At 46.4% G+C, this 15,431-nt stretch overlaps 1 protein-coding gene across 1 annotated transcript in view; it reads left to right on the forward strand.

Moving 5' to 3' along the window:
- The first annotated feature begins 2,374 nt into the window (after positions 1-2,374).
- The window catches only part of LOC141735532 (E3 ubiquitin-protein ligase RNF38-like), a 284,357-nt gene continuing 271,300 nt past the window's right edge, over positions 2,375-15,431 (forward strand). Inside the window, exon 1 of the mRNA XM_074568490.1 lies at positions 2,375-2,891. Coding sequence (XP_074424591.1) covers positions 2,375-2,891 — 517 coding nt within the window. The remainder of the gene's footprint in view (positions 2,892-15,431) is intronic.

Here is a 15,431-nt window from a genome sequence, read left to right on the forward strand (position 1 = left end):
TTGTGCCCTGCAAGCGCTTGCATGTAATGGATGAAGAGCCGGCCCTGCAGCTGGCGCAGAGCCCCGTGCAATAGCCCGGCTGTCCAATCGAATGATCGCAGCAGTTCCCTCTTCTCCCACCCCCACCCGGGTCCTCGCCTCGCCCCGCCTGCAAAGCATTTGGCTGAAAGGGAGAGAAATACATCACTGCAAAGGCAGTCCTGTTGCTGGAAAGGCCTTTGCAATTAGAGATATTCCCTGCAGCTCTCTGCTAACTCACTGCATGCGGGAGGGCCAGGGGGGTAAGATGTGGGGAGATGCCTGTAGGTGTTTCTGAATTGGAGCGATGTGACAATCTAGGGGTAGCTGGAGCATAAAGGACACACTTGAGTCCCAATCAAGGAAGCAGCGCAAAGGGGACAATGATGATTGCAAGTTCGGTGCATCTGGTCTGCTCAGGGCTTTCCAACACAATTGATTGATGCATATTTATTGCAGGCAGAGACTCCCTGGCTTTGTGCAGATCTCCCAGGAACCAGGGCCACCCTGGTAAGACAAAGGCTCATTTAATCAAAAGTGCATGGATGGCAAGGAGCCAGGGATGGAAAAGTCTACCAAACCCTTTCAAGCCTTCCCTGTTGAGTTTATAGCCATGTGTGCACACATACACAGATTCCCAGAATGGCTGAGGTTGGAAGGGACCTCTGGAAGTCTTCTGGTCCAACCCCCCTGCTCAAGCAGGGCCACCGAGAGCCAGTTGCCCAGGACTATGTCCAAACGGCTTTTGCATTATCTCCAAGGAGGGAGACTCTACACCCTCTCTGGGCAACCTGTCACAGTGGTCGGTCACCCTCACAGTAGTGTTTCCTGATGTTCAGGTGGAACCTCCTGTGTTTCACTTTGTGCCCGTTGCCTCTTCTCCTGTCACTGGACACCACTGGAAAGAGCCTGGCTCTGTCTTCTTTGCACCCTCCCTTCTGATATTTGTATACATCAATGAGATTCCCCTGAGCTTTCTCTTCTCTAGGCTGAACAGCCCCAGCTCTCTCAGCCTTATATGTGAGATGCTCCAGTATATGCCACGTAGTACAGGCAGTACTGCTAGTGAGTAGCTTTCTGTTTTCTGTGTGCACATGTAGTAATCCGTGTGGGGCTGCCCTCCCTCCATTGCTTGTATGCTTTGGTTATAAGCTTTTTAAAGGAGAAGGGAAAAAAGATAAAGACGAGCGGAGCTCTGCCTGAGTTTAGCACCAGGCTCTTGACTGCTGAGACAACTGTCACTGCCACTGCTGGGGGTGGGGGCAAGTAGAATCTGTGGAAAGAAAGAAGGGAACAAGGCCTGGGAGAAGTACATGCCCTAGCATCTCAAGTGCTGGATGATGCAGGACAGCTTTCCCCTTCCAGCATGGCCAAGGGATACCCAAGGTGGTTGGGCTGAGACCTGATGGTGCAGCTGAATGCTGGCAATAGAAGTGTGATGGAAGGAAAAAAAGTGGAGAAAAGAAGGAGAGGGGAGAATAAAACAAGGGGAGAAAAGTTTGTGTGTCTGGTGGGGATGAGGCCCTCCCCTGGTTGTCACGTTCTGTCCTGTGTGGGAGCTGGCATTCCAGAAAGGCACTGGCCCTCTCTGCTGCCTTGGGATCTGAGTGGACAGAGTTGGTATGGAAGCGGGAAGATGCAGGGCTGGCTGTGAGTTGAGCACTCTTTCTCACCGTGTATAATTTATCCTGGGCTTGTGAGGCCGATGGCAGAAGAGGAAGGAAGCAACTTTTTCCCTGAGAGCAGCTAGACCAGCGTTAGGGGATAGAGGATTTGCCTCTTCCCTACATAGGGAGAGGGGAAGGCACACACACACAAAGGCGGATCTAATACATGAACAGGCACCCGCAGGGAATCACTCCCCTCTTCCGGTCAGGGCCGGGATTAAGAAGTGGACCTTGCTGTCTTGTACGAGGAGGGCCAAGACGGCAGAGGAAGTCCCCGAAACGGAAAGACGGGGGGGAACGGACTTAACTGATTCGGATACAAGGGTATCTTTCGCTCCCCTGGCGTAGCGCTGTTATTTTTTCCAGGGCGGAGGCGGGGGAGGGAAAGGTATAATAGCCTTCTATGCTGCCTTCGTTTTCTCTCTTGCACTGAGCCCTAGCCCTTTGAGTCGCGAGGCACGGCTAATCGCCTCTCCTGCCGAACTAGCAGTCTCAGCCCCCGCCCAGTGTCCCTGAGCCCGTACCGGGGGTCAACGAACGGTGGAAGCTCCCTTGCCCCAACGCTGCTACTTCGCAGGGGAGAGGAGACCGAAAGGAAGTTTGTTGCCGTGCCCACCACCCCTCGTGCGCTGTCTGGGCAGTTGGGATCCCATCTGCTGCAACTGCTTGGGGGCGGGCGGGGGGAAGTGATGCTGATCGCCGCCAACTCCCAACCTTGTGCTGTGCAGCCCGGCTCCCGCCTCTTTCCTTCCGCCTGCCTGCGGAACCACGATCGGGAATCCGCAAAGTCCGGGGAGGACGGCGTTGAAGATCGATCGGATCCCCTTCGCCAGGTGGGAGAAGCGGGTAGGGGAGTTGAGCTCACCAACAGATTGGTGGCTCCTTCCGCCGTCTCCCTCCCCCCTCCTCCTGCGCTGTTGTCCTCCGCCTTCTTCTCCTCCTCCCCCTCCCCCATCACTGCCGCAGCCGTCGCCTCCCCCCCAGCTCCCTTCCTCCTCCTGGAGCCCCCCGGAATCCACTCCAGCTTCCTCAGCTTCGCCATGAACGGGGGCGCTGCTCGTTTCCAGCAGCCGCCTCCCCCCACCCTCTGCCAGCAGCCGCCGCCAACCCTACACAGGCCGAGCCTCCCGGAGCAAGGAACTCAGAGCCAGACTCAGGGCAGAGGCAGACACATCGCTGCCCTGGGCACTAGAGCCCCCGTGTCAGGTAAGCGGTGCGTGTGAGGCGGAGAAGTATTTTGGGGCGGGGAAGGTTATTCCCCCCCCCCCCCCCCGGACTACCCCTTTGTTCATCTTCTCCCCCAAAGGTCCCAGAAGTTGACACCCTTCGCAACACTTCAGTGGAGTTATGCCCGCCCCGCCGGGTACATGTCCCCACGGGAGACACGATGGGTGTCTGGACGCCAGGCGGTAAAACACACGGGGATGGGGGAGAGACCAGAGTCGTGGTATCGCCCTCCATCTTCTTTGGGGAGCTTGGGATCTTCTTGAGCGGTCGCCTCGTGGCCCGGAGGGTGCTGAGTCCCAGGGGGTGACACGAGAGCAGCAGTGCACACGGGGGAGACATCGGGGCTCCCGGAAAAGGGACTGAGCAAAAACTCTGCTAGGGTTATACCAAAACAAATAAACTTGTTGGGGCTCTTGTTGAAGTTTTGTACCTCCTGGCGAATAGCTGAAACTTTGGAGTGTATCAGGGGTTAAGAGAAACAGACTCACCAAGACCGGGGGTTTGTGGAGTCTTCAGGACTGTGATGAGAAGCCATTTCCTTCTCTGTGTATTTTCTCCTTGTATTTCTGGTGTTGGAATCGTTGAGCGGACTGGACTGCTGGAGAAAGTTTCTGAACTCTCTTGCTCCATGTGGCTCAAAGGGGTGCATGGGTCTTGCCACAGAGCCCGAGTTGGGTGTTAGGATAGAAGCATTTAAAGTTATTCCATCCTTTGAGATCTTTCATATATTTTTTTTTCTTAGCATCAGATTTCTTTTTTTTTGTTTTTTTTTTTTTGGTTTTTTTTTGGGTGTGTGTGTATGGTTGGACTCGATGATCTCAAAGGTCCTTTCCAACCATGAAGATTCTATGATTCTATGATGTGGCATTATAAATTATGCTGTTGGAGAAGAAATGCTGTAATTAAATTTGAGAGGGCACATTTGTTCTTAGTATAATAATTGTTAATATAGTATCTGTGCTGTCTTCATATTTCCTAGTCTGTTGATATAACGTTTTTGGTTTTTTTTTTAATTTGAGATTACTGTTTTTTTACTGTGCCTTTAAATATGTCTGTACTATCATATAAACTTTTGTTGTATTCTGAATAATACCAGGGTTGTGTAACTTTGATCGTAGTTATTCTGTTTAGCTGATCCTCCAAAATATTATGTGAGATTCAGTGATTGTCTATGGTTCTTTGGTAAAGAAACAACCCCCTAATGCAGCTGATCTGTTGATAAAGATAGCATAAGTGTATGGGTGATGTACTCTTACTTAATTCCCTTAATGAGTAGCTGGCTGCTTGCCTTCTTACTGTCCTTTGGCTTTATTGGTATTGGAAAGTGAACTGACACACTTTTGTAAGCATCAGGTGTTTAATTTTTAGAATATTTATTTTGTGGGGAAACTTGCAGTCCTTCAGGAGTGGCATTCAGTTCCAAAATTACATGCGTATATAAATCCAAAGTGTCCCCTACCTGATTGACTACTTTTTTCCTTTATTGTCAGCATCTTTTGAAACTATTATTAAGATTGATATGGCTTCTTAAATTCTTTTACATGTTGGTAACTCCAAAATTCTGTGAAAGCATCATCTTATGGAAACCCTATCTTCCTAATAATCTCTGTATATTGGCCATTTGACACCTGAGACTTTTTAAGCGTCAGGTCCATTTCCTGTTAAAAATGGTTACATGATGATATCCCTCTGAGGAACAGCTTTTGATCACTCAATTCACTTTTATTTTGGAGCTATGATGTTTTCAAGACTGAGGTCCCAACACTTAAGCTTATGTGTTTATTGTTAAACGTGGGAGTTCTCTTCTAGACTGCATTGGGATTTCCCAAATGATTAAATTTTAAACACAACTGTGCTTTCAGGATTGGGGTCTTAGATGTTTTTTCACCATTGTTTGCATATGGCAATAAGAACTATTATATATAATGTATTAAACCCCTATAACTATATAACTGCATATAATAACCATATCTATAACATAGGTTTTATATATATGAAGTCAGTAATTATACATTGGTGCAGGGAGCACAGCAAACAATGAGAGATCATTCTTTGGGATTGGAGCATGGAGAAATAGACTAATTAGTCCTTTCCTAGAATATATTTGTAACTGTGCTTATGTCTTTGGGAGTTACTTAGATGACTTATGGAAGTCTGGAGTATGGATGTTTACACTGTTAGAAATCTTACTCTAAAATTAGATATATTTTATACACAACAGGGTTCACCACTTTCCCTTGGAATTTGTGGTTGGAAATGTTTTAAAGGAATACCATGTTAAAAATTTAGAAATTTTAATTTTTACATTTGAATTGGTTTATATATTGAAGAAGTATCTCTGTATGTGTATTGGAGATCACTTCTTACATAGCTGTCTCTCCTCCCCAGTTATGTGGGCCTTTCACAAAAGATGATATTTAACAGAAAAAAAAAATCTTCTCCAGATATAAGTGATCTCAGAAAGGGAAGTTTTACTTGACAAAAGTTCGTTTCAGTTCTGCTGTTTAGAAATTGGACATTCTTGGTGTAGTTGAACGGCTCAGGTTTAAGTCTGATTCCAAATCCTCTCCCACACTTCTGATAATCTCATAATAAAATTGACTTTGTGTATTACTGTGAAAGAAAAGGTTTTACGTTACCTGTGACTTGGGAACTCTTAGGTACAGTAAAGAAATAGAACCTTTATTGCTTGTTCAGTTCATCACAGTCCTGGTAACTGCATACCAAGATCTTGCCATTGGATTAGGGGGGGTTCACTTTCTTTCTTGTCTTTCTTCTGAAAAGGGATGGAGCTTTGGGGGGTTGTTCAAAAGTTTTGTTGTTCATTAATGCAGATCCTGTGCTAAACATACAGTTTTTGAGCAATCTCTGTTGGAGGTGATGTTGCAGTCAGAAAAGCTTGTTTTCAACTATGGCACTTGGAACAGTTAGGACCAGTTTGTTCAAAGTTAAGCTCCTTTGGGTACCAAAATCAAATGGTTAGGTTTTACAATGTGTTTGGATCCTCATAGCAGATGAACGTTCATTGTTAGTTATAATTTCAAACTTATATAAAGTGTATATGTATTACAATCTGTGATTAATCTTCTAGTGTTAAGAAAATGTAGATATTTTACAGAACAAATCAGGTGGTGTGTAGATGGGGGAGAAGAAATTATTCCTATCCCACTCCCTATCCTGGCAAAAGACCATTTTGGATCGGTGAAACTCTATTTGGTGCATTTAAATATTTGCTACCAGAAAATGAGTTGTGCACCTATTTGTGGAATCAGGAAGTTATTTTTTTTTGATGTTGCTGAAAATCCTGTTAGTCATAAAGAAAACAAGTTTTCCGTTTTTGCCAAAAGGATCAAAACTATATTATTAAACTCTCTTCAAATTTTGGGAGTAACTAAACAGTAACAACTAAACATATTTTGCAAGCAGTGCCCACAGAGATAGACACAGAGATACACTCATAGAATCATAGTATAATTTAGGTTGAGAGGGACCTTCAGAGGCCATCTAATTCAACCTCCTGCTCAGAACAAGTCTAATTAGATCAGGTTGCTCAGGGCCTTGAACACCTCCAAGGATGGAGATACTGCAACCTCTTTGGGCAACCTGTTCCAGTATTTGACCACCTTCATGGGAAATTTTTTTTTTTCCTAATTGGAACTTCCCATGTTCCAACTTGTGTCCATCGCCTGTCTTCCTGTTGCTGCACACCTCCAAGAAGAGACTGACTCCATCTCCGTATCCTACAATCAGGTAGTTGTGGAAACGCATAGACACTCATGTACACGCACACAGAAGAGGACACTTGTGCACACCAACACACAGAGGGAGATGTATACAGACACAGATAGATGGAGATGCACACACAGAGAAGGACACTCATGCACACATGTGCATGTATCTCCCTGTATGCACATACATCTCCTGTGTGCATGTGCAACTCTCCCTGTGTTTGTGTGCACGAGTGTCTCCATACACAGGGAGGGAAATGCTCATGTGCTCACACATGGAGACACTTGTGCACACAAACACAGGGAGAGTTGCACATGCACACAGGAGATGTATGTGCATACAGGGAGATACATGCAAACAGAATAACAACTTCAGGCAACTTAAAGAAGCCTCAGGTCTGCAGGCCCTGGTTATTATGGGGGACTTCAACTACCCTGATATTTGTTGGGAAAGCACCACAGTGGTGAACAAGCATTCTAAGAGATTTCTTGAATGCATTGAAGACAACTTCCTAATGCAATTGCTGGATGTGCTGACTAGGAGTGGTGCTCTTCTGGACCTACTGCTTACAAATAAGGAAGATTTGTTTGGAGATGTGACTGTCAGTAGCAGCCTTGGCTGCAGTGACCATAAGATCACAGAGTTTGAGATCCTAAGGGGCATGAGGAAGACAAGTAGCAGAATAAAGACCTTGGACTTCAGAAGAGCTGATTTCAACTTGTTTAGGGAACTGTTATGAGGGATTCCATGTGAGTCTGCTTTGGAGGGCAAAGGAACTCAGGAGTCCTGGGAGATTTTCAGAGACAGCCTCCTCAAAGCACAAGAGCAGTCCATCCTCCTGAGCAGGAAAAGGAGTAGACATAACAAGAAACCAGCCTTGGTAAACAGTGAGCTACTGAGAGAGCTCAAATGCAAAAAAGGAAGCATATGAGAGATGGAAAAGGGGACAAACTCCCAAAGAATATAGAAGTATTGCTTGGGCATGCAGAGATGCAGTTAGGAAGACAAAAGCTCAGCTGGAGTTCAAACTGGCAAGAGATGTCAAGAATAACCAGAAAGGCTTCCATAGGTATGTTTGTAGCAAGCGAGCATGTATGGATTAATGTTTCTCTCTGCACACATATGTCCATGTGTGTCTCCCTCATAAAAAAGTCTAGGTTGGAAGGGTCCTCTGGAGATCATCTGGTCCAACCTTCTGTTAAAAGCAGGGTTTTAGATTAGGTTATCCAGGACCCCATTAAGCTGTCTTGACTATTTCCAGCTCAGCGGTTTATCTAGTTTTCTACCCATCACAAGATGGTCCATCTGTCTAGTCCATATCTTACCAACTTGCCTACAAGGATGGGGTGGGAGACCATGTCAAACACCTTGCTAAATTCAAGGTAGATGATATCCACTGCTCTCCCCACATCCACTGAGCAAATGCACATGCAGTAGGAGAGGAGGACACTCATGCACATACGAAGGGAGAAACATGCCCTCACACATGCAGGCAGAGGCACTTGTGCATGCACGCTCACAGAGGCTGACACAGGAAGACACCCGTATACAGAGACATGCAAAGGGAGACACACATGCAACAGAGAGGGAGCAACTGTCATGCACCTACACAGAGGGAGACACACGGACACATTCACAGGCACAGGTGGAGATGCTGACACACACAGAGGGACAGATATGTGCACGCACACAGAGACACTTAGATTCATACAGATATAGAGGGAGACACCCCTCCCCCCCCCCCCCCCATGCACACACAGAGGACACAGATGTACATGGACACAGAGGGAGATGCACACACTCAGAGGGGGAGATGTGCACACACAGAGCATGCACACAGAGTGAGACATGGATGCACACATACGCAGGGAGATGCACATGCAGAAGGAGATGCACACAGACAGGAAGACAGGGAGATGTGTGCACACAGAGGGAGGCATAAACATAAACATACAGGGAGACAGTCATGAGTGTATGCACGTGGACACAGGGAGATACTTGTGTGTGAATACACATGCACATTGGTAGCTATTGTGAGAAATGCTCCTTATCCAATAACAACGGCTCAGGCAGTGAACGATATGAAGCACATCATTTTATTTGAACATTCTTGCAAGAACAGGTGACCTAGCAAGTAGGCACACTTCCAGTTCTTGAAACACACCTATTTATTTCCTAATCCCGGCCGAATTTTTCCCTCCCCTGTTTCCCATTGGTTAGGTACTCCAGGGTACACAGCCTGTTTGGAGCGCCTAAAATCCTTCCCAGATGTCTTGCCTTTGTTTACTTCTCTTTATGCTACACCTAAAGGGATTATCTGACTAGTTTATTTCTTTCCTTTTTGGTAAAAAAATTGCTTAATGCCATTAGCCCTGGTTAAATGTTTGACTCCCCTTCTAGACACTAATCCAGTATGAATCGCTTTGTCCTTTTGTCTGTGGGATAAGAGATGTTCTACAAGCCTTTGCTGGAGCCTCTTTGTCTTAGTCATTCCCTTATCATGTCACCTCTGATGGAAACGGCTTTTCTCCATTGCAAAAACAATAACTGCCTTTCTTAACGCTACTGATACATGCTCACACACAGGGAGACACGCATGCGCACACCCCTACAGAAGGAGACACTCAGATGCATGCGTGTACACATACACTGATGCACAGAGGAAGACACACACATTGGAGATACACACACATAAACCATCGTCTCTTTCCCTGTCCTGATTTTTCTGTTGGCGTCAGTGGACAAACACTACTGAAAATGCCCTGGATTTGCCTATATGCAGTTGAAAGGCAATTCAGGACTAACATCTTGTAGTTTTTATGGTGAAGATATGTCTGGTAATCCTGTCTCAGTTAAAATGACTAACAGACACGATAACTCAGTGTACAGTACAGCCTCAATTCAGTGAAATGCAATGACATGCAGCAAAATGTAGCTGTCCTGTGTCTAAAAGCAACAATGCAAACATATTTAACTAAGTGACTCGGATTCAATATTAAAAACTCTTCAGTTGCTCTTTGTAGTTGAATAGATAGTTATATTTTTTTAGCTCAGTCCATGTCCTAACACTTCCTTTCTATGTTTGCATTATTTTTCCATATTGGAAATGATGCTACAACACACATGTTTTCATGCCTATCTTAAAGTAGTATCACAGACACTCAAAAATGTGTTGTTTGTGCTGTGGGCTATTTCATTCCAGGGTAAAATTACTTAAAACATATTGCCTGCTTCTTTTCTTGGAAAGAATAATGTTTTATCAGGTTACTAATAAGTGTGACTGTGAATATACAAACCCTTGGAAAATCTGAGCTAGGTTTTTTTTTAAAAAAAAGCTTTTGCTCTTCTTTTCGTGCTCCTTATATCCCCTTTTCTCAATGTTAACCTTGTGTGCACACATAATCATTCTAACCTATGTTGTCTGAGAAAAAGTTTTTAAATCTTTTTTTCCCCCAAGATTCTTGCACTTGAAAACCTCTCATCAGGTCTTATTATATGGTGTCTGCTTCATATCAGAAGTTCCGATAGAACCATGTCAGCTAAACATAGAGTTGAAAACCTGAATGAGATGCAAGATGTAGGGGGGAGCCACAAATCTGAGTCATCCTGCCCTATCCCTCAGCAAGGTGGTCATCTGGCAAAAGTTACTGGCAGCAACCATCCCCAACCACATGCTGGTCAGAAGCCTGACTGGGGAAGGGTTAGGAATGTTTTCAGTGTAACTCTTAAGGAGATGATTTGGAATGTCTTACCTGGAAGAGAGGAGAGAAGGATAATGCTGCAAAACCATGGAGGGATGCTCTGACTACACTCCCTCCTCTTCAAACAAGAATGCAAAATGTCAGGGAGCGTCTTAAAAATTTTCTAGTGACTCTCCCTTCATGTGAACATGCTGATGTCGAGGTGCTGCTTTCCTCCCGTTTTTGTTTATCTGTTGCTTTTTTCTTTAGATGGCTTTTGGTTGAACTCTCTTATGCTTGTTCTACAGCAGTAGTTGGTTTTGGTTTGTTTTTTTCTCTGTGTGTGTGTATAAAGTGCAGTAAATATCTATTTGGTTGTTAGAGCTCCCTGGCTGTGGAAAACATTTTCTTGCTGTTGAGGGGAAAATTATTGGCTGCTGTTCATGTGCTCTGGCAATCTAAGATACAGCTTTCTTTTAGAAGTTACTTTACTTGACAAGTAATGTAGAAGGAAGAATGAGTACTTTGTTCTATTTAGGGAAAGAAGCGGGAAGTGGTTTTGAAATTTGATATTTTAAGAAGGGTTTTGACTATGTGTAGTGTTCTTGTTTTCTCATCTTCTCAAATGCACACACATGCCCCAAATGTTCATTCTTAAAACACTGTCTTCCTCAGACCCAGACTGAGAAGCTGAAGGGATTGATATCATACCTATTATCACCTAGGTTGCTGTTCCCAGAATCACTGCCATTTTATTTAGGTTGAGCCTCTGCCTCTCAGCTTTCATTCAAGCCCTTGCTAATCATGGTTTGTGTGAAAAAGGAACCTTCATCATCAGTCTGTAGGTGATAAAGCATTTCAAGACATTTGACTAATTTCTCTTGTAATGGCTAATCTTCTGCATCCACATAGATAACCTGTGTTCATTGCAGCGTTGTCCAGCACCTGGTATGGTTTTGTTGGGAATCTTTCCTTTGTACGTAATGATATGATTTGGCTTTAATAGTTTGGAAATTTTTCTTAACAATCCAACGTTCAGTAAAGCACTGCAATATTTTAGACTTCAAAAATGAGCCAGTCCATCACTATGAACTCGCCTGGCTATTTGGACTGTTGTCTGGCCCTGGTTACCTGCTCTGCTCTCTTCACCCAGGTAGATACTGTGGGTTTAAGGGCCCTGAGAGCAGTCCCTCCTCCTGGAGGTTTGGCTGCCTGGGCTCAGGGCTAACTTAGATATAGCATAGCTGAGGGCAGAGTGTGCTTCCCCCCCCCCCCGCCCCTGCTCTGGTGACTTTGGGGAGAGCACTCCCAGGTAGCACTGCTGGGAGGCCTCAGCCAGACCCACCCCCACTTCCTTTGGAAGCTGCTTTTAAGCCGAGGCTCTAGCAGCTGGACCCCACCTGAGCTACAACTACACCACGGCCATGCCCGTACCTGGCCATAGACCCCACTGATGCAGACCTTGACCTGGGGACAGACTTCCCAGCCTGGCCTTAAACCTGCCTCATCACTACACGCTTGCCTGGCAATTGGGACTCTTGGTTGAATCCGGCTATCGTCCCCTGGGCCTGCCCTGATTGTCTCACTCAGGTACTGTGGGACTGGGCCTTTGCTGGCAAGGTCACTGCTTCTGCTGGCCTTGTTATCATGCTCAGCTCCTGGCTCCTCTTCCCTTAGGGAGCAGCCAGCCCTCACTGAACCTTGAGAGTGGGGCTATACACCTTGTAAGTGAGGTCACTGCCCTGGCCTGCCTTGCTGTCACCCTTGTCTCCCAGCTTACCCTCCCTCACAAAGCAATCACTGTTCCCTGAGAATTCTGTAGCCTCTCTCAGTTAACAAACGAGAGGGAGCAGAACTGGTCATGTATGTAAGCTAGTGTGTAATGGCATGATGACATGAATAGGCATTCTTTATCATTGCTAAAGCCCTGTCTACTTTAAAACGATCATTTAGACTACTTGCTCATCAAGTGGGGTCACTTTTTAATCTTTAAAAGACTACCTTAGGTACTGAAACGCCTGTCAGGGAGCAGCAAGAGCAGGGCTACCCCCTCAAGGAAGGCGAGCCAGAAGCTGAGGGCAGCCACAACACAGGTCAAGCAATGACCTCACCAACAGGGTCACTGGTCCCACAGCACTAGAGGCAGTGTGGTGACAGCAATAGATCCTATCAGTAATCCAGGGAGTCAGAGCTGCAGGCTGTGGGACCAGGGGGGGCTTCAGTGATGCAGAAATCCTGGGGTGGCCTTACATAATTTCTCATTCTTAGAGTAGTTAGTGACTATGTTTCCCATCCAATTTCTCCATTTCATCTGGGAGGATCATGGCTCAGGATCTGTCCATGCTGCCCCCCCCCTTTCCATGCATGCCTTTCCATCAGTTTCCCTACCCGTTCCAAGCACCCATCTGCTTCCCCCAGAGGGCCTTTTCCCTCTGTAACCAGACCCTCCTTCCCAGACATACTGATTTAGTCTGCTGACTTCAGATCAGGATCCTGACGACTGTCAGATGTTAGGCACTGATTATCAAAATGCCATCATGACTAGAATGGGCACTGATATGGCAATACCAGGATGCTTGACCCATCCTGTCAGAGTGTTCTCCTGCTAGCTAGGGAAAGCAGCCCCCCTTCCCTCCCATCCTTCTGACCACAGAAGAAGGTTTGATTTGCATGGCATGGTCAAAACAACAGGCTTTGTTAACGTCTTGATTTAGGCTGCAGTGATCCAGCGCAGGGCTGTCCAGCAGGTGCCTCCAGACAGCCCTGATCCCATAATTTGCATAAATTATTCCTTTTCCCATGTCTTCACCCTCCTTTTCGCTGCCCTCATACTTCTGTTGCAGGAAAAAAGCTGGTGAACCCATGTAGTTTAAATCAAATCAGGATCCAAATGATTTATTGATTTATTAATGACATAATTAGCCAGCAATCAGCGAGCAAACAATACATTCAGGATCAATACCAGGAATTCAACAGATAAAGCACAATACTACACACTTACAAAATATTAGTAAACACTTAAAAAATTTTAAACACCCTTCTATAACTAACCCCAAGAAGTTTTAATCCCCCCCCACCCACATTCACACAGTTATATGCACACGCTCTCCTGGGAATGTGGGTATTTCTACTTGCACCCACTTCCTGTGGGAGACGTGGATGATCCAGCTTTATGTGAAGCCATGCTGCTCCCTACATTACTGGTGAGAGAGCACCCCATGAGGTTGTGTACACACACTGAAGGCGTGGGTCCCTACCTGATGCATGCACTCTGTACCATCAGTGCACTAGCTAGAATGCAGGCTACTCATAGCGCCCCACAGGGAGGCTGCTCTGTCTGTAGGGTGACTTTTGGCAGCATCAAACTGATTCCTGCTTTGTTCCTACTTCTTTCTCCCCACTGTTCATGGCACTGCCTGTAACTTCTCACACTGTTATTGACGAGTAGAAGCAAGAGCAGAACTGCTCTGGGGGGGGGGGGGGGAAGTTAAAAACAAAGGGTAATTACAGAAAAGGCAGGGGCAATGACCTAACCAACCAGGATATATCCCCACAGTATATGAGGAGGGTGAGCACAGCAGGAGTGGTGATAACAACAGGTTGTGTCACAGGCTGGCAGTGGAAGGGGTCTGTGTGATGAGGCTTCAGGAGGGAGACATGAACAAGTGGGTGAATCTTCCAGGATCATGGGAGCTCCAGGTAGTAGGTAATTGGGTTGATTTGGTCAGCCATGGTGGAAGGCCCCAAATAACGATGGTCCAGCTTGGCAGATGGTCAGGCAGTCTGGATGTGCTTGCTGGAAAGTCAAACCCAGTGACCAATGGAGAAGGCTGTGGCCAGGCAATGCCATCTGCCTGCTTACCTTTTGTAGGCACTTTTGGTTTTGTCCAGCTGGGTTATGAGGAGGATGTGAATTTGCTGGAATTGTGCAAGCAGGTCACCAGTTGCAGGTGTGTGTGAAGCAGCTGCTGTGGTTGGGTGACTCTGGGGGTGGAAATCAAAGTTAGCAAAGAATGGGGTCTGCTCTTCAGATGCAAGGATGTTATTGCTGTAAGCAAACTCTGCCAATGGGAGGAGGGTGACCCAGTCATCTTGGAGAAAATTACTGTAATGCCAGAGATATTGTTCCAGGATCTGATTCACTCTCTCTGTCTGCTCATTGGTCTGGGGGTGGTGAGAGGGCAAGAGGCAAGTTTGTATGGGGAAGAGCCCTACAAGCTCCTTCCAAAATCTGGCTGTAAACTGCTTCCCCCTCCCTTCCCCCAGTCAGTAATGATGCTGTCTGGGAAAGGCTATGGCATCAGAAAATGTGCTCTAGGAAGTCAGGCAGTCTGTGGGCAATTTCCCGGGGGAACAAAGTGAGCCATCTCAGTGAAGAGTTCCACAGTCACAAGGACAGCTGTGTTGCCCTGTGAGGGGGGCAGGTCTACTATGAAGTCCATGGACATCAACTTCCAAGACTGGTCAGGAGTGGGGAGGGTCTGAGGGTCTGCAAGAGACCCTGTGGTCTTTGCAGAGGCCTTTTGGTATGAACACAGGTGTTCACTAGGATGGCTTTATTGCTCTGCAGGGGGGGGGAGGTTTACTATGAAGTCCATGGACTGTGGCCTGTACTGTGGACCACCAGTAGGTCCAGGTAATCAGGTGTTGTATCTTCCATCAGCCCACGCATCTGGCTGCAGGTACATGGCGACATTGATGGAGGACCTGTACTTGCAGCAGTCTCCTCAGGACGTACAGCTTCTTCCCCCAATATGGGCAGCTGTCCTGTTTTTGCAGGCTAAGTTAGGCCGTGCCAGCACAATGCTTTGCTAGAAGTGCTCCAATTTGCAGTGGTTTCTCTAACTACTGCAGTGAGATTATCCTCTGCTGTGGTGATGACGAAGCGTCTGAGTCCCCCTTCCATGACAAGGCATTGGCCTTGCCATTCTGCTGCCCTGGACATTAGGTGAGAATGAAGTGAAAGTGCAAAAAGAGAGAAGCCTAGAGGGCAAGGCTGAGAGAGAGACACGTCATGTCTCAGTAATATTCCGGGCTATGGTGGTTGGTTAGCAACACTGTTGGGTCTTTTGCCCCCTTGAGGAGGTGAAAGGCAGCTTTGATTGCCAAG

The sequence above is a fragment of the Larus michahellis genome, chromosome W, assembly GCF_964199755.1.
Source record: "Larus michahellis chromosome W, bLarMic1.1, whole genome shotgun sequence".
Classification (NCBI taxonomy): Eukaryota; Metazoa; Chordata; class Aves; order Charadriiformes; family Laridae; genus Larus; species Larus michahellis.